The sequence below is a fragment of the Panulirus ornatus genome, chromosome 55, assembly GCF_036320965.1.
Source record: "Panulirus ornatus isolate Po-2019 chromosome 55, ASM3632096v1, whole genome shotgun sequence".
Lineage (NCBI taxonomy): Eukaryota > Metazoa > Arthropoda > Malacostraca > Decapoda > Palinuridae > Panulirus > Panulirus ornatus.
In genome coordinates this window covers 21,016,587-21,041,928 of record NC_092278.1, presented here as the reverse complement: position 1 = coordinate 21,041,928, position 25,342 = coordinate 21,016,587, and the positions used below count along the sequence as shown (strand labels likewise).

At 43.6% G+C, this 25,342-nt stretch overlaps 1 protein-coding gene across 4 annotated transcripts in view; it reads right to left on the bottom strand.

The window, feature by feature from the left end:
* Atg17 (autophagy-related 17) overlaps positions 1-25,342 on the bottom strand; it is a 176,604-nt gene that overhangs the window by 55,631 nt on the left and 95,631 nt on the right. For all 4 annotated transcript variants that reach the window (XM_071693020.1, XM_071693024.1, XM_071693022.1 and 1 more), the window contains 8 exons: positions 24,038-24,249; positions 23,171-23,366; positions 22,500-22,652; positions 21,275-21,475; positions 20,470-20,655; positions 19,624-19,833; positions 18,215-18,395; positions 14,414-14,478 (listed from right to left, as the gene is read on the bottom strand). In XM_071693020.1, coding sequence (XP_071549121.1) covers positions 14,414-14,478; positions 18,215-18,395; positions 19,624-19,833; positions 20,470-20,655; positions 21,275-21,475; positions 22,500-22,652; positions 23,171-23,366; positions 24,038-24,249 — 1,404 coding nt within the window. The remainder of the gene's footprint in view (positions 1-14,413; positions 14,479-18,214; positions 18,396-19,623; positions 19,834-20,469; positions 20,656-21,274; positions 21,476-22,499; positions 22,653-23,170; positions 23,367-24,037; positions 24,250-25,342) is intronic.

Below are 25,342 nucleotides of genomic sequence, written 5' to 3'. Positions count from 1 at the left end.
CACTAGCCTTCTGTGGGGAGGGTCGGCTGCCGGGAGGGAGGGAGGGAGGGAAGGAGGGAGGGAAGGAAGGAGGGAGGGAGGGAGGGAAGGAGGGAGGGAAGGAAGGAGGGAGGGTGGTGTGGCCCCAGGGGGGGGTTAACTAGCTCCAAGCAGGCCCAGCGTGTGTAACCACAGACAGGCCGGTAACAGACTACAAGAGCCTACGTGACCTAACCAGTAGCCCTATATTGCTTCCAGAGTAACCCAGGATAGTCTGCGATAGCCGGGACGGTAGCCTAAAGTGGTCTACGATACCTCTGGTCGTCTAGAATAATTTTGAGACTGTCTATATCTGCAGGATAGATATAGATGCAGGATAGATATAGCTAAAATAGCCGGAGGTAGTCCCGGGGTAGGCTATAATAGCCCTCACCGCAACACAGAAACACTAACTATACAGAACCGCCTTCAAGGTAGCCTTCATGATAGCCCGACCTCCTTGCCTACAGTAGCCAGAGCAACGAAGGGACACACGTGTAGTCTTAGACTACCACAGCGGTAGCCCCTACCTGTGAGGGCTAACATTACTACTACTACTACTACTACTACTACTACTATAACACTACCACTACTACTACTACTGCTACACTTACTACTACAACAACTATTACTACTACCACCACTACTACAACTACTACTACTACTACTTCTGTTCCTCCTCCTCCTCCTCCACCTCCTGTTACTACTACTACTACTACAACCTTGGCTACGGGTGGGGGGAGGGGTGGAAGGGCAGGGGAGGGGTGGAGGGGAGGGGAGAGACCCGCCACCACCACAACCACCACTTTCCTGGTCTCCCCCTCCTCCTCCTCCCCACCTCCTCCCTCCCCACTTACTCTCACCCCCCAACAAATCTCAGCAGAGGTGTGTGGTGGGGGGAAGAGGGGGGGGGGGAGTTGTGTGTGCGGGGGGGGGGGGAACCTGTCCTCCCTAAGGGCTGGCTCGTGCGTGGCATCGCCCTAACAACCCCCCTCCCCCCACCCCCTCCCCCTCCCTACAACCCCCCCCCAAACCCCCTCTAGCACCCCTCTCCCCCCAGCCAGCCTGCCTGTCTAGCTGGCAGCGCCCAAGACACACACACACACGCACACATACACACACACACACACACACACACACACACACACCTTATATGTGTACTTAACCTCCGGTGTCTCTAACCTTGGCTGTACCTAACCTCCAGAGTCTCTAACCTTGGCTGTACGTAACCCCACGCGTCTCTAACCTCAGACGTACCTAACCTCCCGGGCGTCTAGTCTTCGATCCACTTATAATAAGTTTCACTTAATGCAGGGCCTACTTAAAACGACAATATACTTGACGTAGATGCAACTAGCCACCAACGAAAGGACAAAGGCGCACTTAAGCGTTAAGTGTACTTAAATGTACCACAATATATGCAAATAAGAGATAATTCATTATCCAGTACATTCACCCTCGAGGTACGTTTAACCTTGAACGTATCTTAAGTTAATCTTACTCGTATTTAAATTCTATATTTTGACCCAAGTTTTATTTGAGAGGGATCTACCTCAAACTTCATTTATCTTTTATTTTTCAACCTGGGGGGTTGTGTACGTTCTTGGACGGATCCACACCGAATCCGGGCTCTTAATCCGGACGAGGCTACGCGAACGGCAGTGGCGGGACCAAACCCTGCTGGTGCATCTGGGTGAAGGAACCATCACTACATTTCTACTTGTATTCTACTTCGCCCCATTACCTGCATCCCGCATCGCTGACTGTACGATCCCTACGCGTACGAGACAGTAGTAGTAGTAGAGATGTAGATCTGGGACGTCATTCTACCCGCAAGTAGATTATACATTCGTTCTAAATAGGAGAGACACTGATATTTTAGACAGTGGTAGGAGCAGTTGTAATGGAGAAGCTGGTAGCAACAAAAACAGTAGTAGTAGTAGTAGTAGTAGTGGTAGTAGTAGTAGTAGTAGTAGTAGTAGTAGTAGTAGTAGTAGTAGTAGTAGTGGCAGTAGTAGTGGTAGTAGTAGTAGTAGTAGTAGTAGTAGTAGTAGTAGTAGTAGTAGTGGCAGTAGTAGTGGTAGTAGTAGTAGTAGTAGTAGTAGTAGTAGTAGTAGTAGTAGTAGTTGCAGTAGTAGTTGTAGTAGTAGTAGTAGTAGTAGTAGTAGTAGTAGTAGTAGTAGTAGTGGCAGTAGTAGTGGTAGTAGTAGTAGTAGTAGTAGTAGTAGTGGTAGTAGTAGTAGTAGTAGTGGCAGTAGTAGTGGTAGTAGTAGTAGTAGTAGTAGTAGTAGTGGTAGTAGTAGTAGTAGTAGTGGTAGTAGTAGTAGTAGTAGTAGTAGTAGTAGTAGTAGTAGTAGTAGTAGTAGTAGTAGTGGCAGTAGTAGTGGTAGTAGTAGTAGTAGTAGTAGTAGTAGTAGTAGTAGTAGTAGTGGCAGTAGTAGTGGTAGTAGTAGTAGTAGTAGTAGTAGTAGTGGTAGTAGTAGTAGTAGTAGTGGTAGTAGTAGTAGTAGTAGTAGTAGTAGTAGTAGTAGTAGTAGTAGTAGTAGTAGTAGTAGTAGTGGCAGTAGTAGTGGTAGTAGTAGTAGTAGTAGTAGTAGTAGTAGTAGTAGTAGTGGCAGTAGTAGTGGTAGTAGTAGTAGTAGTAGTAGTAGTAGTGGTAGTAGTAGTAGTAGTAGTGGCAGTAGTAGTGGTAGTAGTAGTAGTAGTAGTAGTAGTAGTGGTAGTAGTAGTAGTAGTAGTAGTAGTAGTAGTAGTAGTAGTAGTAGTAGTAGTAGTAGTAGTAGTGGCAGTAGTAGTGGTAGTAGTAGTAGTAGTAGTAGTAGTAGTAGTAGTAGTAGAGTAGTAGTGTGGTAGTAGTGTTGTAGTAGTAGTAGTTTGTGGGGTGAGTAGTAGTAGTAGTGCGTAGTAGTGGTAGTAGTGTAGTAGTAGTAGAGTGTGGTGTAGTGTAGTTGTAGTGTTTAGTAGTGTAGTAGTGTGTGTGGTGTAGTAGTATAGTAGGTTTTGTTGTAGTGTAAAAGTAGTAGTAGTGGTATGTAGTAGTGGTAGTAGTTGTGTTTGTTTGTGTAGTGTAGTAGTAGTAGTAGTAGTAGTAGTAGTGTTGGGAGTTGTAGTAGTGGTAGTAAGTTGTAGTAGTAGTAGTAGTTGTAGTAGTTAGTAGTAGCGACCTGGTGTGAATGTTTACCCCCCCCCTCACCACCTTCTTCACCCTAAATTCACAAATGACTCGACACTATTCATTCACGAACGCTCACGCCACACACACACACACACACACACACACACACACACACACACACACACACGTGATCATATCAATACATCAATTCCCTTTACTGTGGGCTTACGACCAAAGCAAGTCTTACCCAGTGGTGTGAACTTACCATCACTCGTCTTACCCTGTGGTGCGAGCTTAGAACTCAGAGCCTCCTACCCAGTGTTTGCGACTTTAGAACACAGGTCCTTACCCAGTGGTGTGAACTTACAACACACATCTTACACAGTGATGTGAACTTAGAGCATAGGTCTTACGCAGTGGTGCGACCTTAGAACACAGGTCTTACCCAGTGGTGCGACCTTAGAACACAGGTCTTACCCAGTGGTGTGAACTTACAACACACGTCTTACACAGTGGTGTGAACTTACAACACACGTCTTACCCAGTGGTGTGAACTCACAACACACGTCTTACACAGTGGTGTGAACTCACAACACACGTCTTACCCAGTGGTGTGAACTTACAACACACGTCTTACACAGTGGTGTGAACTTACAACACACGTCTTACCCAGTGGTGTGAACTTACAACACACGTCTTACCCAGTGGTGTGAACTTACAACACACGTCTTACACAGTGGTGTGAACTTACAACACACGTCTTACACAGTGGTGTGAACTCACAACACACGTCTTACCCAGTGGTGTGAACTTACAACACACGTCTTACCCAGTGGTGTGAACTTACAACACACGTCTTACACAGTGGTGTGAACTCACAACACACGTCTTACACAGTGGTGTGAACTCACAACACACGTCTTACACAGTGGTGTGAACTTACAACACACGTCTTACCCAGTGGTGTGAACTTACAACACACGTCTTACACAGTGGTGTGAACTCACAACACACGTCTTACCCAGTGGTGTGAACTTACAACACACGTCTTACACAGTGGTGTGAACTTACAACACACGTCTTACCCAGTGGTGTGAACTCACAACACACGTCTTACCCAGTGGTGTGAACTCACAACACACGTCTTACCCAGTGGTGTGAACTTACAACACACGTCTTACACAGTGGTGTGAACTCACAACACACGTCTTACCCAGTGGTGTGAACTTACAACACACGTCTTACCCAGTGGTGTGAACTTACAACACACGTCTTACCCAGTGGTGTGAACTTACAACACACGTCTTACACAGTGGTGTGAACTCACAACACACGTCTTACCCAGTGGTGTGAACTCACAACACACGTCTTACCCAGTGGTGTGAACTTACAACACACGTCTTACCCAGTGGTGTGAACTTACAACACACGTCTTACCCAGTGGTGTGAACTTACAACACACGTCTTACACAGTGGTGTGAACTTACAACACACGTCTTACACAGTGGTGTGAACTTACAACACACGTCTTACACAGTGGTGTGAACTTACAACACACGTCTTACACAGTGGTGTGAACTTACAACACACGTCTTACACAGTGGTGTGAACTTACAACACACGTCTTACCCAGTGGTGTGAACTTACAACACACGTCTTACACAGTGGTGTGAACTCACAACACACGTCTTACACAGTGGTGTGAACTTACAACACACGTCTTACCCAGTGGTGTGAACTCACAACACACGTCTTACACAGTGGTGTGAACTTACAACACACGTCTTACACAGTGGTGTGAACTTACAACACACGTCTTACCCAGTGGTGTGAACTTACAACACACGTCTTACACAGTGGTGTGAACTCACAACACACGTCTTACCCAGTGGTGTGAACTTACAACACACGTCTTACCCAGTGGTGTGAACTTACAACACACGTCTTACCCAGTGGTGTGAACTCACAACACACGTCTTACCCAGTGGTGTGAACTCACAACACACGTCTTACCCAGTGGTGTGAACTCACAACACACGTCTTACCCAGTGGTGTGAACTTACAACACACGTCTTACCCAGTGGTGTGAACTTACAACACACGTCTTACCCAGTGGTGTGAACTCACAACACACGTCTTACCCAGTGGTGTGAACTTACAACACACGTCTTACACAGTGGTGTGAACTTACAACACACGTCTTACCCAGTGGTGTGAACTTACAACACACGTCTTACCCAGTGGTGTGAACTTACAACACACGTCTTACCCAGTGGTGTGAACTTACAACACACGTCTTACCCAGTGGTGTGAACTTACAACACACGTCTTACCCAGTGGTGCGACCTTAGAACACAGGTCTTACCCAGTGGTGTGAACTTACAACACACGTCTTACCCAGTGGTGTGAACTTACAACACACGTCTTACCCAGTGGTGTGAACTTACAACACACGTCTTACCCAGTGGTGTGAACTTACAACACACGTCTTACCCAGTGGTGTGAACTTACAACACACGTCTTACCCAGTGGTGTGAACTTACAACACACGTCTTACCCAGTGGTGTGAACTTACAACACACGTCTTACACAGTGGTGTGAACTTACAACACACGTCTTACCCAGTGGTGCGACCTTAGAACACAGGTCTTACCCAGTGGTGCGACCTTAGAACACAGGTCTTACCCAGTGGTGTGAACTTACAACACACGTCTTACCCAGTGGTGTGAACTTACAACACACGTCTTACCCAGTGGTGCGACCTTAGAACACAGGTCTTACCCAGTGGTGTGAACTTACAACACACGTCTTACCCAGTGGTGTGAACTTACAACACACGTCTTACCCAGTGGTGTGAACTTACAACACACGTCTTACCCAGTGGTGTGAACTTACAACACACGTCTTACCCAGTGGTGTGAACTCACAACACACGTCTTACACAGTGGTGTGAACTCACAACACACGTCTTACACAGTGGTGTGAACTCACAACACACGTCTTACCCAGTGGTGCGACCTTAGAACACAGGTCTTACCCAGTGGTGTGAACTTACAACACACGTCTTACCCAGTGGTGTGAACTCACAACACACGTCTTACACAGTGGTGTGAACTCACAACACACGTCTTACCCAGTGGTGTGAACTTACAACACACGTCTTACCCAGTGGTGTGAACTTACAACACACGTCTTACCCAGTGGTGTGAACTCACAACACACGTCTTACCCAGTGGTGTGAACTCACAACACACGTCTTACCCAGTGGTGTGAACTTACAACACACGTCTTACCCAGTGGTGTGAACTTACAACACACGTCTTACCCAGTGGTGTGAACTCACAACACACGTCTTACCCAGTGGTGTGAACTTACAACACACGTCTTACACAGTGGTGTGAACTTACAACACACGTCTTACCCAGTGGTGTGAACTTACAACACACGTCTTACACAGTGGTGTGAACTTACAACACACGTCTTACCCAGTGGTGTGAACTTACAACACACGTCTTACCCAGTGGTGTGAACTTACAACACACGTCTTACCCAGTGGTGTGAACTCACAACACACGTCTTACCCAGTGGTGTGAACTTACAACACACGTCTTACCCAGTGGTGTGAACTTACAACACACGTCTTACCCAGTGGTGTGAACTTACAACACACGTCTTACCCAGTGGTGTGAACTCACAACACACGTCTTACACAGTGGTGTGAACTCACAACACACGTCTTACACAGTGGTGTGAACTCACAACACACGTCTTACCCAGTGGTGTGAACTTACAACACACGTCTTACCCAGTGGTGTGAACTCACAACACACGTCTTACCCAGTGGTGTGAACTTACAACACACGTCTTACCCAGTGGTGTGAACTTACAACACACGTCTTACCCAGTGGTGTGAACTCACAACACACGTCTTACCCAGTGGTGTGAACTTACAACACACGTCTTACACAGTGGTGCGAGCTTAGAACACAGGTCTTACCCAGTGGTGCGACCTTAGAACACAGGTCTTACCCAGTGGTGCGACCTTAGAACACAGGTCTTACCCAGTGGTGTGAACTCACAACACACGTCTTACCCAGTGGTGTGAACTCACAACACACGTCTTACCCAGTGGTGTGAACTTACAACACACGTCTTACACAGTGGTGTGAACTCACAACACACGTCTTACCCAGTGGTGTGAACTTACAACACACGTCTTACCCAGTGGTGTGAACTCACAACACACGTCTTACACAGTGGTGTGAACTTACAACACACGTCTTACCCAGTGGTGTGAACTCACAACACACGTCTTACACAGTGGTGTGAACTTACAACACACGTCTTACCCAGTGGTGTGAACTTACAACACACGTCTTACCCAGTGGTGTGAACTTACAACACACGTCTTACACAGTGGTGTGAACTTACAACACACGTCTTACACAGTGGTGTGAACTTACAACACACGTCTTACACAGTGGTGTGAACTTACAACACACGTCTTACACAGTGGTGTGAACTTACAACACACGTCTTACACAGTGGTGTGAACTTACAACACACGTCTTACACAGTGGTGTGAACTTACAACACACGTCTTACCCAGTGGTGTGAACTTACAACACACGTCTTACCCAGTGGTGTGAACTTACAACACACGTCTTACCCAGTGGTGTGAACTTACAACACACGTCTTACCCAGTGGTGTGAACTCACAACACACGTCTTACCCAGTGGTGTGAACTTACAACACACGTCTTACACAGTGGTGTGAACTTACAACACACGTCTTACCCAGTGGTGTGAACTTACAACACACGTCTTACCCAGTGGTGTGAACTTACAACACACGTCTTACCCAGTGGTGTGAACTTACAACACACGTCTTACCCAGTGGTGTGAACTTACAACACACGTCTTACACAGTGGTGTGAACTTACAACACACGTCTTACACAGTGGTGTGAACTCACAACACACGTCTTACCCAGTGGTGTGAACTTACAACACACGTCTTACCCAGTGGTGTGAACTTACAACACACGTCTTACCCAGTGGTGTGAACTCACAACACACGTCTTACCCAGTGGTGTGAACTTACAACACACGTCTTACACAGTGGTGTGAACTCACAACACACGTCTTACACAGTGGTGTGAACTTACAACACACGTCTTACCCAGTGGTGTGAACTCACAACACACGTCTTACACAGTGGTGTGAACTTACAACACACGTCTTACCCAGTGGTGTGAACTCACAACACACGTCTTACCCAGTGGTGTGAACTTACAACACACGTCTTACACAGTGGTGTGAACTTACAACACACGTCTTACCCAGTGGTGTGAACTTACAACACACGTCTTACACAGTGGTGTGAACTCACAACACACGTCTTACCCAGTGGTGTGAACTTACAACACACGTCTTACCCAGTGGTGCGACCTTAGAACACAGGTCTTACCCAGTGGTGCGACCTTAGAACACAGGTCTTACCCAGTGGTGTGAACTCACAACACACGTCTTACCCAGTGGTGTGAACTTACAACACACGTCTTACCCAGTGGTGTGAACTTACAACACACGTCTTACCCAGTGGTGTGAACTTACAACACACGTCTTACCCAGTGGTGTGAACTTACAACACACGTCTTACCCAGTGGTGTGAACTCACAACACACGTCTTACCCAGTGGTGTGAACTCACAACACACGTCTTACCCAGTGGTGTGAACTTACAACACACGTCTTACCCAGTGGTGTGAACTTACAACACACGTCTTACCCAGTGGTGTGAACTTACAACACACGTCTTACCCAGTGGTGTGAACTTACAACACACGTCTTACCCAGTGGTGTGAACTCACAACACACGTCTTACACAGTGGTGTGAACTTACAACACACGTCTTACACAGTGGTGTGAACTTACAACACACGTCTTACCCAGTGGTGTGAACTTACAACACACGTCTTACCCAGTGGTGTGAACTTACAACACACGTCTTACACAGTGGTGTGAACTCACAACACACGTCTTACCCAGTGGTGTGAACTTACAACACACGTCTTACCCAGTGGTGTGAACTTACAACACACGTCTTACCCAGTGGTGCGACCTTAGAACACAGGTCTTACCCAGTGGTGTGAACTCACAACACACGTCTTACCCAGTGGTGCGACCTTAGAACACAGGTCTTACCCAGTGGTGTGAACTTACAACACACGTCTTACCCAGTGGTGTGAACTCACAACACACGTCTTACCCAGTGGTGTGAACTTACAACACACGTCTTACACAGTGGTGTGAACTTACAACACACGTCTTACACAGTGGTGTGAACTTACAACACACGTCTTACCCAGTGGTGTGAACTTACAACACACGTCTTACACAGTGGTGTGAACTTACAACACACGTCTTACCCAGTGGTGTGAACTTACAACACACGTCTTACACAGTGGTGTGAACTCACAACACACGTCTTACCCAGTGGTGTGAACTTACAACACACGTCTTACCCAGTGGTGTGAACTCACAACACACGTCTTACACAGTGGTGTGAACTCACAACACACGTCTTACACAGTGGTGTGAACTCACAACACACGTCTTACACAGTGGTGTGAACTTACAACACACGTCTTACACAGTGGTGTGAACTCACAACACACGTCTTACCCAGTGGTGTGAACTTACAACACACGTCTTACCCAGTGGTGTGAACTTACAACACACGTCTTACCCAGTGGTGTGAACTTACAACACACGTCTTACACAGTGGTGTGAACTCACAACACACGTCTTACCCAGTGGTGTGAACTTACAACACACGTCTTACACAGTGGTGTGAACTCACAACACACGTCTTACCCAGTGGTGTGAACTCACAACACACGTCTTACACAGTGGTGTGAACTTACAACACACGTCTTACCCAGTGGTGTGAACTTACAACACACGTCTTACACAGTGGTGTGAACTTACAACACACGTCTTACCCAGTGGTGTGAACTCACAACACACGTCTTACCCAGTGGTGTGAACTTACAACACACGTCTTACACAGTGGTGTGAACTCACAACACACGTCTTACACAGTGGTGTGAACTCACAACACACGTCTTACACAGTGGTGTGAACTCACAACACACGTCTTACACAGTGGTGTGAACTTACAACACACGTCTTACACAGTGGTGTGAACTTACAACACACGTCTTACCCAGTGGTGTGAACTTACAACACACGTCTTACCCAGTGGTGTGAACTTACAACACACGTCTTACCCAGTGGTGTGAACTTACAACACACGTCTTACCCAGTGGTGTGAACTCACAACACACGTCTTACACAGTGGTGTGAACTCACAACACACGTCTTACCCAGTGGTGTGAACTTACAACGGCCGCCTCTCCTGCGCCTCACGACGGGGGGACGGGACGGGACGGGACGTGGAGGGCCGGTCCTCTCCCTACCTCCACCCCTAGGTCGGGCGCCCTCCGAGTCATTCAGGGTGAGGCCAAACTGGACGACGCGTCGTCGGCTGGGTTATTACGCGCCGGATTTATGATGGAGGCTTAGTGTGTCAAGATGAGGGAGAGAGGGAGAGTACGGGGGTGAGGGAGGAGGGGGAAGAGGGTGGAGGAGGAGGAAGGGATAAGGGTGGGGTTGGCGGTGGAGACGGAGGAACGAGCCGAAGTGATGTCCCAGAGTTACGTGGCAAATGGACAAGTGATCAGTAGCGACGGCCCTGATGTGTGTGTGTGTGTGTGTGTGTGTGTGTGTGTGTGTGTGTGTGTGTGGTACGTGACCTCACCCCTCATATCCTCAGCTACCATAAGACCATAACCTCCTTTCCTCCCTTACCCTACCCTACCCAGCCACACCCTACAGACGCCCATGTCTCTTAACCCATGACCCAACCCCCCACATAACCCCATTGTGTCGTACACTTGACCCACGCTCCCCCCCCCCCCCGTAAACGAGCAGTTATCGTCTCTTATAACAAAAAACAAGAGCTCACGCATGTCTGTCGCGTCTACTGCGCATCCATTAGCGTGACACGTCTCTCAGAAGTCCCCCCCAACGAAACATACCATCATACAAACTATACATTCGCAACCCAACTCCACCAGCTAGGATGGGGGGAGGTAAGAGGAGGAGGGGACCTGTCTCCTGTGGGATAAGGGAGGAGGAGGAGGAGGGGACCTGGCCAGCCGGGGACTCCCTGGAACGATAAGGAGGAGGAGGAGGAGGAGGAGGGAGGAACAGCAGCGCCAGGAGCTACAGAACCGCGGAATGAACTACCACCATTATATCATCAAACCCAACACCTAAATCGCAGCTGACTACATTCGTTAATGATGTTACTGACCAGTAAATGAGCCAGTTCAAGGCATGGTAATATGCGTGTATTTGAAGTTCTTCTCGTTTTACCTTAGTAGATGCTTAAAAAACATTAGGCCACACTCCACGTTTTCCATTCGGCCTTTCCTATAAAATTTCAGCGACAGTAGATCCCCTCTCCATACAAAGAGAGGGAAGGGGGGAGAAGGAGAGGAGGTCTAGAAGGAAAGAGGGACAGCAAAAAAAGAAGGAGGAAGAAATGAGGGAATCTCGTTCCCCATTACATAAAAAACTAAGAATACACGACTCGTCCCGTCGTCGCTGCTGTACGATAGTTTTTTAATGACACGTCTGGCAGCGTGCGCGTGCCGCCGTCCAGGCTACCCACAATCACATCTGCCGGACGCAAGACTCGCATCACGACATATGTGTGACCACGCTTGACCTCTGACCCCTCTCCTGAACTGGTCATCAGCAGTGGGGGGGAACTGCTCACGATCCCGGCATTGAGTACGACAATTAAGTGACCAATTATGATTCAAAATTAGATATTAGCGAGGGAAGATGAGGCGAGTGGCCCAAGGCATGGCGGGGGAAAAACACATATATATTTTTCTTGGAAAGCACACACACACACACACACACACACACACACACACACACACACACACACCTTTTCCTAGAAGGGATAAAAGTGTTTGTATACCTTGACATAGGACCTCCACTGGTTAAAGATGGACCAGTGACAAAACCACTTGGTATAAAAGCCCCCCCACTGACTCAACCTCAAGTGTCAACAATGCCACTTGGTATACAATAACCCTCCACTGACTTAACTTCAAGTGTCAACCACCTGTAAAGTGTGTGGGGATGGGGGGAGAGGTGGAATATAAGTGTTGAAAGTACCTTGAAGTGTTGACCTCTTAGCCCTCAACCATAGCTTGCAACAACCACCACACCACCAGCCTCACTGCCACCTTTATGTAGACGAGTCCAGACGCTCTCTCTACACTGTGGCACCACAACCACTACCACTACCACACCACACAACCACTACACCACACTACCACTACCACACCACACAACCACTACCACACCACACAACCACTACCACACCACCACCACTACATCACACTACCACTACCGCACCACTACCACACCACACTACCACTGCCACAACACCACCACTACCACATCACACTACCACTACCAAACCACAACTACTACCATGCCACACTACCACACCACACGACCACAACTACTACCACACCACCACTACCACCTCACCACACCACCACGCCATCCCAACCACCACCATTACTACTACCACCGTAGGGTCGCAGATCAGATAAAGAGAACCAGTTCGCGTCTTGTTCCCGGTCAATCTCAGACGTGTAATCTGTCGGTGGCGAGATGCTCCACTCTGTAATGAAGGCTGACCATTATCATCCTTATGGATGGACGTACCTTACCTCCGCTGTCAGCCGGCTGACGAGGACAACCCCCCCCCCCCCTTCCTCTCCCTCCCCACCCCGTCAGCCGGCTGACGAGGACAACTCCCCTCCCTCCCTACTTCCTCCCTCCCAACCCCGTTGGCCCGATGGTGGTGGTGGTGGGGTGAGGCAGAGACTGCATCGCTGACACATGACCACCAGTGTCAGCAGCCAACACTCGAGGCTGAAGGACTCTCCAACACGAGAAGACAACGATGGATTCTCATCATGTAACTGATTCTCAACAACAAAGGAAGGATGTGATTTTCAAAAAAAATAAAATAAATGAATAAATAAAATAAAAATAAAAATAAAATAAAACAAAAAAATATTCTCAGCCTTTTAAAATGACTTGATATTCCCAGTACATCATAAAGTGATTCTCAATATCTCAGGACTAAAAACAACTAAACCTTTATAACCATATTATTCTGAGTACAACCCCCATGAATAGTAATGATTCTCACAAATCCCAAGACTCAAAAAGACGGTTCTCAATATCCCAGAGTGTATAAATACTTTTCAACACCCCAAAGACAGTGATTCTCCTCATCTCCGGATGATTCTCTGGATTCTCAATACATCAACAGTTACCAGATGTCCAGATATCTCTCGTCTAGCATTTTCGGCTATTATAAAATCACTATGTTCCTCTAACTTGTTAGGGTAAACGTTGGCTGAACAATATAAATTTCTCCATCCGATAACGAAGATAAAGAAAAAAAAAGAAACTCCCTCTAAATGCATAAACAGCTGACTGACCTTTACCTTTCGCCGTCATAACAAAAAACAGCTGATGAACCTCTGCATTTCCCGTCATAACAAAAAAAACAGCTGATCGACTTGTACATTTCCCGCCAAATCTAAAACAGCTGATCGTTCCCGCCAGCCTAGCCACAGTAATCAAAACCATGTCTCCCAGCAATAAATAAATTTCACATACATTATGTATTTTTCTTGCTAAACAACGCACACCGTCTGGTTAAAGAGAAAAAATAAGTATTTCCCTGTTTTACATAAATCATAATTCTATTCAATATATAATTCACTTACCTTCAAGATGTATACATCAATCAGTTCACCAGTTACCTTTACGACGTAAACATCATTCAAGTCACTTACCTTCTATGTGAATTCAGTTCAAAATGATGGGACATTTGCGGGATTTCTAAGCTGAATATATACTTTACTCAATAAGTATTACGACGTTGAACGTAATTATTAAGCCATAACCTAAACCATATACCTCAAACATGTATAGCTGGGTTATCGTTAAAATCAGTCTTACTAATCCAATCAACACGATCAATTTACCACAAACAAAACGCACTTTATACTCGAAATAAAAATTCAGCTGCGCAGACGCGTACATAATGTAAACAAGGGGGAACGAAGGGTATGTAAAAAAGGCGAAACACACAGAGTTGTACTTACCTTCTTGGCCTGACAGAACTCCTTTGTCACCACCTCCGCCGTGCAGTACATTTTCTGTGGCGCATCTAGAAAACAGTAAAGAAAAAAAAACTTTACCGCTTTCGAATATAACTGTGAAAGTAGTTTACAGTGTCTCTGCAAACAATATACCACATTAAAATGCAAACAAGAAAGTCTGAACCTGTGTACAAAAAAAACGTCACCGCTAGAGCAAGCAATTATCTCTGTAAAGAAATTAACAAAATATGTACAAACCTGTAAACGAAGAACAACAAAAAAAAACTATAATGTCTCTATAGACAAGCCCAAGGATAGCGAAGCTTTCAGAAATCCACAACGAGGCAAATTCCAGAGATGGAGGTATCAGTGTGAGTTGGTAGGAGCAATGCTAACATGGGAGAAGATAATACACGAATGGTGGAGGTAATAAAATACGTACGAACGCGGGAGACGGATCGCGAACGTACATGACGTACCAACACGGGGAGACTTGAGTATCAATACACGGCAGAAAGACGCAGGACGAGCGGTGGTGATCAGATGGAGGACCGGTATGGACGTGGCAGATATGGGAGGGGTACCAAGAATCTGATATAAAGCTGGATCATCAACGTGAGAGAGATGGAATAGTAACATGGGAGGGGGGGGGGGATTACCGAAAAGGGGGGTAAGGGATGGAAGGGGGGCTGAGGTCCTATATCAGGGAGGGCTGGTAACATCACGGGGTCAGTTAGCACGCCAACGTGGGAGGAGACTCGTGTTAACGGGGATTTCAACGCAGATCAACGACATATCTGTGAGAGAGAGAGAGAGAGAGAGAGAGAGAGAGAGAGAGAGAGAGAGAGAGAGAGAGAGAGGATGATCTTTTTATAGTTCTTAAACTTTCAACAAGAGTCAATAACTGGCAAAAAAAATAAAAAGATGCGAGAATGTTTTCATCGATAGAAATATAAGTAAAAAGCAAGATAACGCTCTTGTGACCACAAGAACTGTGTGTTTAAATTGCTGTGCAGAAATCCTGTGTGCCACGATACAAAACAATAGGGTGATTTAAAGAAAATCACGTCTACATATATAAAATAAATCATCATAATCACAAATAATTTCAATAGTTTGAAGCTTTTACAATTCTATTCCTCAAGCTTTACATTAACATACGAAAAACACATGAAAATATTATGGTGTCGATGCCTTGACGGTACGAACGATAGAACAAAAGACGATCAACTATAAACATAAAACAGGTGACTGTCTCTTGTAAACAAACACCCATTCGTCTTCACGACCTGACGGAATCTCTTACGTCCGTGTGCGATTTATCTGGTTTTTAAATCACCGTGAAGTATTTTCCCGTATTATCAGCATGTAAAAACGCCGTAAAACATCCAAACAGAGGCAAGGGTTAGGAGTCCCATTAACTTACCTTGACCGCATGGTCCAGCCGCGTTACAATGTCCCAGAGATGTGGAGAGATTGCTCAGGGAGACAGTGTGTGGGTGAAGGTGTGTGTGGGGGGAGAGGGGTGACGAGGGTTTGTGGTTGATGGTGAGGAAGGTGTGTGGGAGATAGTGAAGGTTTGTAAGAGAAAGCGAAGGTCTGTAAGTAATGGTGAGGGTGTGTGGGGGGTGATGAGAATTTCTGATGGTGAAAACTGTAAAGGTTTGTGGGTGATAGAGGGGCTGTAAAAGTGAGAGGGTGATGGTGTGTAAGTGATACTGAGGCTGTAAAGGTGTGTGGGTGATGAGTATATGGGTAATGCTAAAGGTGTTAGGTCACAGTAGGCATATAAGTGGTGATAGTGCGCATGTGCGAGAGGTAATGAGGGTATAATGGTGATAAATGTGTAGGGGATCGTGAGCGTGGGGACTTGTGGACATAAAAAAGGTATGTGGTATGTGGTGGTAATAGTTAGGCTTTGTGGGTGACTGAAGACAAGTGAAGAAAGATGTGAGCTGCCTGGGAGGGTTGCAGGGGAAGCAAGCAAGAAAATGTGTGAGAGGCATGGGGGAAAAGACAGTGGGAGGCGAGGCCGCCGGCCACACACAGTTCCTGATGTAATCAGGTGACGCCCAACACGACGGGGAGATGGGCAGGACGGATGTTACAGGCCTGGGACATATGGGACCACCTGGGACACTAGGACATGGAGAGTTATGGATGACACTTGAGACTTGGGGATAGATGAGGGGCACTCGCGGAAAGCGGAAGCATGGGGACACCTGGGACAAGGGGAAGAGGCATGGAAATATATGGGAACTGGGACAGGAGGAAGAAGCATGGGGACAAGTGGGACTAAGAAAAAAAGGTGTGGGGACAACTGGGGCAAGGGTAAGTAATGGGGACAATTGGGACAATGGGAAGAGGTGAGGAAACACAACAAACACAGGGATGCCCGAGACACCCAGGACAAAGGGATGAGGGGTGGTAACACCTGTGACAAAGGGAAGAGGAATGGGGACACGGGATGATGGGAAACTTGTGGGGACACCAGGGATCAAAAGGCGTCATGGGGACACTTGGGATACCTGATACAAAGGGAAGAAGCATGGGAAGACAGGAGACACTTAGGATAAGGGGATGAGGAAGAAGATAACTGTGGTACGAGAATGAGGAAGGAGACAGGTGAGAGAAACGAAGGGGATATATGAACATGCCATACAATGTGATAGCACATGAGAACATATGGAGAAGAAAGGGGAAACTGGGACATTTGGAATAAAGAGATATTATAGGGTCACTTTGTGGAAGGGGAGACACACTGGAAAAACTAATGCTTATCATGACTTCCAACTTCCTCACCTAAACACAATACACTTACTGGTAACACCATAATCATTTCATTTTAGAGACCTCACATCATACAAATGGCTAAGTCCACCTCTAAAACTGACACTCAGAAACATAGAAACAAAAAGATACAAACAAATATACAACACAAAAACAAATACAACAAAATGTAAATAATACCAAGCAACACACAACATAGAAACATGCATACAATATAGAAATAAACTATACACACAAATACAAAACATACAATACAAACAAAACATATATATCAAGCACACCCAGAGAAACACCCAACCCTGTTATATAAACAAAAATATATAACAATGATACACAAATACAGAAACAGACAAGACTGGAACAAACATACAACGCAAACACGGAAATACTATCTAGTGATACCCAAACACACAAACAAAAACACAAAAACACAATGAAGCCTTTTGAGCTTGGAACACCCATCCCATACTATACAATTAAGTATTTCCAGTAACATACAAAAATGACATGGAAAAAACAGAAATAAGCAGCAAAGACATACTTACAGAAGCATACATAACTTACAGAAACATACATAACAGCTATAAACACAAAAATGAAACAAAAACACAATCATACACAACAAAAACATATAACCATGCCATCCAAACAAATAAGCTTATGTCACAAAAACAGGAAACATATAAACCATACAAGCGAAAAAATATACAACAATGACAGACAAACACAAATACAACAAACACAAATAAAGTAACATACACGAGTGACAAGCAGTCATAAACATACAAAAGACATACAAACACAAAAACTCAAATACAGAAATATGTATATCACTAACAAGGACATGAAATGCAATCACTTAAAAGGTTCTGTCTCGACCACCCTTCTCTGAACCAATATATATAATCATAATCATCTCTACACAGATCATGGCACTGATACATCCAATTTTGAAAGTATAAATTTTGCTTAAAGCAAAAAAACACATAAAATGAAGAAATTTTCTATACTCACCCTTGGACAGGCCGAGAGGTGCATACGATTCAGTGTGAAGGAAGTGAAGATGTGGGTTGCCTTCCAAGAGAACACGATAGTGAACATGATGGTCGTCCCATACCAACAACACTGCCTCACCAGCCTGGCATGAGTGCACACTGATCTTTCCTCGTTCTACCAAAGATGTTGCACTGCGAGTCTGATTAATTCATGGAAAAGAAACAACTTTGATTATCAAGGAAGAACATAAATCATATCTTGTTTCAAGTACAGCACCCATAAGGATCTCAATTATTATCCAACTTCATACCTTCAAATAAAGATCTAATGACAAAAAACCTTTATTTGAAAGTTTTACATATTAGTTTGGCTATCATTAAAGTGCATTATAGCCAAATGGCTATACTTACACAACAATAATGAGTAACAAAAATTAAGCATGATTCAGGAAGTTTAGCTACTACATAAAGAAGAAATAGGGAATCAAGGAAGTCCCTACAATGGCAGAAATATCTGGATAATTCAGCTACAGATGTGGAAAATTTAATCTAAGCAATAATGGAGAGCACAGTGTCAGCTGTAATTCCATCCGCTATCTTTTCGACAATGTTTTCGTCCAGAGAGCAAAAAAAAAAAAAGAAACTTCCCTCAAAACCACCATTATAAGTTAGTAACTATCAGAAACTTCAAAGCCACCATTATAAGTTAGTAACTATCAGAAACTTCAAAGCCACCATTATAAGTTAGTAACTATCAAACCTAACACTAAACCATACAGAATTGTTTCAATGTGTAACTGACCCAATGTTCTTAGTTCCCCATTCCTCATAATTTGCACAATTATGTGTAAAGTGGGAAAACAATAAGGATCACACCATGAAATATATGCAAGGCAAAAACAAAAGTAAAATACAGCAAGAAGACATGTAAAGGCATTAATAAGGAAAAATAATGTAAACAATTGATCTTCATAAGCTTTCTGGAATTATGTGAGGTTTCAGTAAGTATACTACGCCACCAGCTGAGCTGTAGTGGGAAGATTGCACAAGATAGGGATCTTAAATAATAAAATATTACATTACTTATGGAATTCTGTGAATAAAGCATGGCATCTTATCTACACCCAAGAACTTGTCATTACAACATACAGTCAAGTTTCTACTATTGGTTTTAGCTGTGCTGTCTCTCATACAAACATGAAATTTCAACTTTCAGTAATTTTTTACTAAATAGGGATGATGGAAGGAGGAGTGAAAAAGGTTTTATGTGTTCGGGGCCTAAACATGCAGATGGGTTAAAGAAAAAAGTGCAGGATAGCTTAGGTGCACAGAAGGCAACATGCTGTCAGTGGACTGAAACATGGGATATGAAGCAGATGGGAGAATACATGAAACTCAGACTTCAAAAAATACACAAGCAAAACCTACCAGTTTATCTCTCAGCTCTTGATTCTCTTGTTGGAGTTTTCTTACATCTTCATTTGTACTTAAAGGACCTGAGGGGGTTGAGGCAGAAGCAGCATCTGTAAAAGATATGCTGAGGTCATGTGGCCGCTCGGTAGTGAAGCTCAGTCGTTTAGCTCGCAAAACTTCCCCTTCCAGGCGAATAATATCCTTCTGAAGCATCTCACACCGCTCCTGAAAACAGGTAAAAAGTAAATTCAAGACACATAATAAAGAAACCGACATCAATGAAAACATCAAGTAAATACCTTCATTTTACCAATAGGTGAAACTGTATTTTCAGCAGACAACATTCATTTTGTTTTTACATATAACGAACAGTAATCTTCATTCAAAGGAGGGAGTCTTAAAAGTCCAAAAGTTATGGTGATAAGGTAAACTGAGGAATTCTGGTTGGTGTTGTGGTTATCACAATGCAATACTTGCTAAATGCTTGATAAATTTTATTCAGCATAATAATAAGCCTTGTTAGATCAGAATGTCCATTTTCCATATCATTCTACTTGTTCATCTCTCTATAATTTCCTTTTCCAAAAAGGAATCTATGTCTCATGTCTAATCCATCCTATGACCTTACCATTACTGTTCCAAAGTGGAAAGTAATGGTTGCACAGAGGTGACAGCAAGAGAGTTAATAATAAACAAGGACTGAGCCATACAAAAAATTCAATCACCTTTAGATCTAGTTTTAACACAAATTTTGATTTATGTAAGTTACATGAGAGCTGTACAATTCCTAGTACTAATTACATTTCACTCTTGAGGTCATAAGATTATTACAGTACAGTCAGGGCTGGTAATAACTCCTACCTTTAACGCTCCATTTTCTGAGGCAAGGGCACCCATGATGTGGTCAGCAGATTCCGCAGCAGCACTGTGCATTAATCTTCGCAGTTTTTCTGTCTCATCTGTCAAGAGCTCTACTCTTAACCGGAGGTCTTCAATTACTCTCTCCTTGTCTTGGGAAACTGACTTTATTGCATCATTAAAAACAATCTGAAAGATAAGTTGTCATATTGTAAGATAGTTATTTTAACTACTGATTTTTATTCTACCAAAACATTATAATGAGGGAAACCAAAAGAGTTACGTCATTATCATCCACACCAATGCAGGAAATTCACGTTTCTAAAGGTTATCTGTATGATGAAGTTCATCCACAAGTGCAGGCCTATGCTAACAATCCATTAGGCCCACATTCTATCCAGTGGTCAGACACAGTCTGTTCCTTAATCTCATCCAAAAAAATAAGTCTACTTTAATCATCTCATACAATCAGTATAACACACCTCATCCCATCCTAGTCTCACTCCACAATTGTTTAATCTACCAGCCTAATTAACTGTCCCATTACTCAGCAAGAGTTTAGTTCATTCATATCTTTACCCCTCTCACAAACTTAACCACCCTAACACCCTTTCTCAGTCTAAATCAACGAACTCTCTACTCTTCCCAGTCTACCTTAACCATTTCTTATCTACCCTCCCTCCCTTCCTTTTGCCCTTCTCTCTCCCTCCTCTCTTGGTTCAAACATTCCCCAACTTTCTCTCTCTCCAACCTTCTTTGGTCATTAACCTCTTTGACCTAAGATCAATCATCTCATTTATTAACTAACCTGTTTTTCGGCTTCTATCCTTCTTCTCTCTTCTTTTCTCATCTCTTCATGTTTTTGTAATTCTTCCTGCTGTGCCTGAGCAAACTGCTCTTGGAGGCTAAGTTTAGTTGCCTCCACAGCTGCTTCCTTCTCCTTCAACAATTCCTCTCGCAATCTAGCCAGTGCTGCCTCATGAGCACCTAAATCTAAGAACTCTCCACGCTGACCAAACAAATTACAGAATATTAGTTCACTTTGCAAAATTATGATAATGTACTGGCTATTTAAACAAGCAATAACTGGCAGAATAACTGGAGTCCCAGAACCATTCAACTCCAAAAGTGGCAGAAGAACGAACATCACGTAAACAAAGAATGAAGAATGGAGTATAATTACATATATCAATCAACCTCCAAATCTGACAATGAGCATATATAATTTAGACTCAGACATGAAGAAAAATTCTCATGATGATGTGAAAAAGGAGACAAAAAATGCAGAATAATCGAAATGAAAGGGCTGACAAAGATAACCAGAAAGACAAAATCCTAACACATAAAAAAGGAAAGAGTAAATATGAAGACAATGAGAATTAAAACAGGTAAAGTGTATGAGTGTGGTAACTGAAAAGGTTGGGGTATGCAAGGAATATCTGATTCATGAGGAGCAATGAGGCCTCGAGAGAGGCAGATGAATTTGTGTGAGAAAGTAAACTGTACGAAGTATTCATGAATTAGAAGAAATTACATGAAGGGGTTGAGTTAGAGGCCTTTTGGAAGGTGCTACAATTACATGCAGTAAATTCAGTTATCAAGAAGTGAGGAATGTGTGCCCTTAGGAAAGGAGGAAGGTAAGGGATTCCTGGTGAAGGTAGGACAGCATCAATCATGTGTGAAGTCACTATGGTTGTTTAATCTATTTATTGATGGGGAGGTGAGGGAGATAAAAGCAAGGGTCTAAGAACAAGGGGTGGGTCTATGGTATCTTGGGGGTGGGGGCATGGGTAATGAATCAGTCACTGTTTACGAATGACAGCTCTCTGTAGGCAGACTCAAAAGAGGAACTCCAGGAACTGGTGACAGAATCTGAATGAGTGTATGAAAATAGAGAAATGAGAGTAAATGTGAAGAGAAGTAAGAAAATGATGATCAATATATATCATATTCAAGTAAAAAATCTCAAGAAACAAAATTAACTATGATACAAACATAACTGTTCATATGGGCATATAAAAGTTGTTACTCACCTCAAACTTTTCTAATGAAGTTTCTGAGGGAGACTTATCCATGCTGGCTGTGGTCATCATCCTGAAGCGAGAACGCAACCCTTCCAACTCCATCTTATACTGTTGTCGAACGTGTTCTACATTTGAATCTCGCTCTTCCCTGCAGCGTGTCTCCTACAAAAAGAAGAATTTACTAATAGCAGTAAAATGAACAAAATTACATAAAATTTATTGAGGTAGACTAGCTAGACTATGGGTTTTTATAGATTGATCACAGAAATATCTTGTGGAGAATGCAGGCTACAGGCCACATTCAATGTGCAAGTCCCACTTATATGGTCTGTCACATAGTCTCTATGCCATATTATCATAAAATCACTGGTATACCCCTTTTACCAATCATTTCTTGTGTATTTTAAGCTTAACTACTTCTCCCATGTATAATAATAAATTCAGGTTCTAAAGTAACAGAGTACATATCTATACAACTAATGACTGAATCTACTTTCCATCTGCAGCTATCTATATTCTAAGAATAAAAAACAATTCCAATGCTAAATTCAAAACTTACTATTGTTCATCAAAGTCAGCAACTTTCCCTAAAAAATATGTCAGTGAATACCAACCAATGCTTGAATTAACAAAAAAAGATAAAAAGTCATGACAAAGCCTGACAAAACTCATAAACTCACAATTTCGGCAATTTTTGCAGATAACTCTGCCTGTTTGTCTTGCTCCCACTGGTGTTTGCATTGAGCAAGGAGAGTGCTATGTTTCTCAGTGAGGTCTTTGTGCTGCTGGTCAACCACCTCTCGCCACTCCAATACCAGTTTAGTGCGGACTTCCTCACAGGCTGTTTGAATGGCCTCTTCCTTCTCTTTTAAAAGTCTGAAGACATTAGAAAAAAATGATAAAAATAAAAGAAACAAACTTGATAAAGGAAAAGATTGTTTTGAAATTTGCATCAGTAGAAATATCAGGTATTAGCACGAGGGGCAATTCTTTACAACATCTGTTGGGTAGCACCAGTCAAGTGATAACCCTTCTGCTTAATGTAAAGCCTCTAGAGGACAATGATCAGCTCTGAATATACCATAGCTGACAGCATCCTATCAGCAACTGCAAGCCTTGGATCAAATCTAGGTGACATGTACTGTATAAGCAGTGCATTGAAAAAGTACCATAATTATTTCCAGAATAACAAGAGTAATCCTTATAAATGGGCTACATCAAAAATAATTCCATACGCAAGCAAATACTTTTACTGTGGTGAAGGACAATACTGCTTCATAACATGGAGTTATACAAGTAGAATAAGATTGCCAACAATCTACAAAGATGCTACAGGTTTGGTAAGTTGGTTGTTTAAATAGGAGCAGTGGGGCCTTGCACAACTTTTGCCTTTTCTCTAATCAAAAAATAATTGGGTACAGCACTTAAAAAAAAAAAAAAAAAGGTAGACATCATCAGAAAAAGTATTTAAGAAAAAAATATAGATTACCTTCAAGTCAACAATGATATTACAATATCACTGGGTATTATCAAACATCCATACTCACCTGTTGACATGTTCCTGGTGATCCTGAACCAGCTGTTCTCGCAGGCTCTCCAGTGCCTTCTTTTCCCGCTCACTGAAGCTCACCTCTAAGATCTGAACAATTTTGTCTTTCTCTTCCTGGATGTGAGCATCAAATCGGTCTTGAAAGTTCTTTTCTAACTCATTGCGATCTCTTTCAGCCTTTTGAAGAGCTTCCTCCAAATTTTTCAGTTTCTGTGTGAGAGCCAATTTCATCTAAGTTCTCCCAAGAACAGACAATTGAAGATACAAATTTGATCTATTTTAGTGGTTTCACTATCAACAGCCAGAGTACTCTGCTAAAGAAGCAAAAACAAGGATGGCAAGTCTGTCTTTGGCTAGCTTGTGGGGAAACCTCTCACACATATTCTTCAGTAGTCAGACTTCCTAAATTACCTTTAAATTTCTGCATCTTCCATCACTTGTTCCACTGAAATCTACAAGCTTTTCCTATTTCACCCAACCTTTCTACACATCCAGGCAAGGTAAAGGTATATTCAAATCTTTTTTCACACTTATATGCCTTTAGCTTTAACAATATAGCAACCAATGGGAAAGGGCATCAGAGATATGGATGGATAAATAGCACCAGCAATGAAGAGATTGGGCTCATTTGCTAACATCCGCTCTCTACCTGTCATTCAGGATACAATGAAACCAAAGCCCCCCATCCAAAGTCAAAACCCACAGATGCCCTCATTTCTCCTGATCACTTCAAATGTCCTGGTTCAGCCCAATAACAGCATGGTAAGCCCTATACGCCAAAATGTCCCCATCATTTTATTCCATGCTTGCCTTTTACACTCCTGAAAGTTCAGGGCTTGGTATCTAAATACCTATTTCACTCCATCTCTCCATCTCCTTGGTCTACCCCTCCTCAATATTACCTTCGCTTCTGACACATATATCTTCTCAGTCTCTCTTTGCTCATCCTTTCTAAATGCCTAGACCATTTTAATAAACCATGATCAACCCCCTTGATCATACTGCACTTAATAACACACCTCTTTCCTATAACACTGTCATTCCTTACACAATCAACCTACCTTGCACCACATATTGTTCTCAAACAATTCATTTTCAACACATCCTCCATCTTTTGTTCTTTTGCATTTAGGGATAAGTCTTGCATCCACACAACAATATCGGGACTACAATACCTTCAAACATAGCCATCTTTGCCCTATCTCACACTCTCCTCACACACAACTAAATGCATCCAGGATCTCGCCCCTTCTCCTATACAATGACTCACTTCAGCCTCCACAGTTTTATCTGCTGCCAAGTC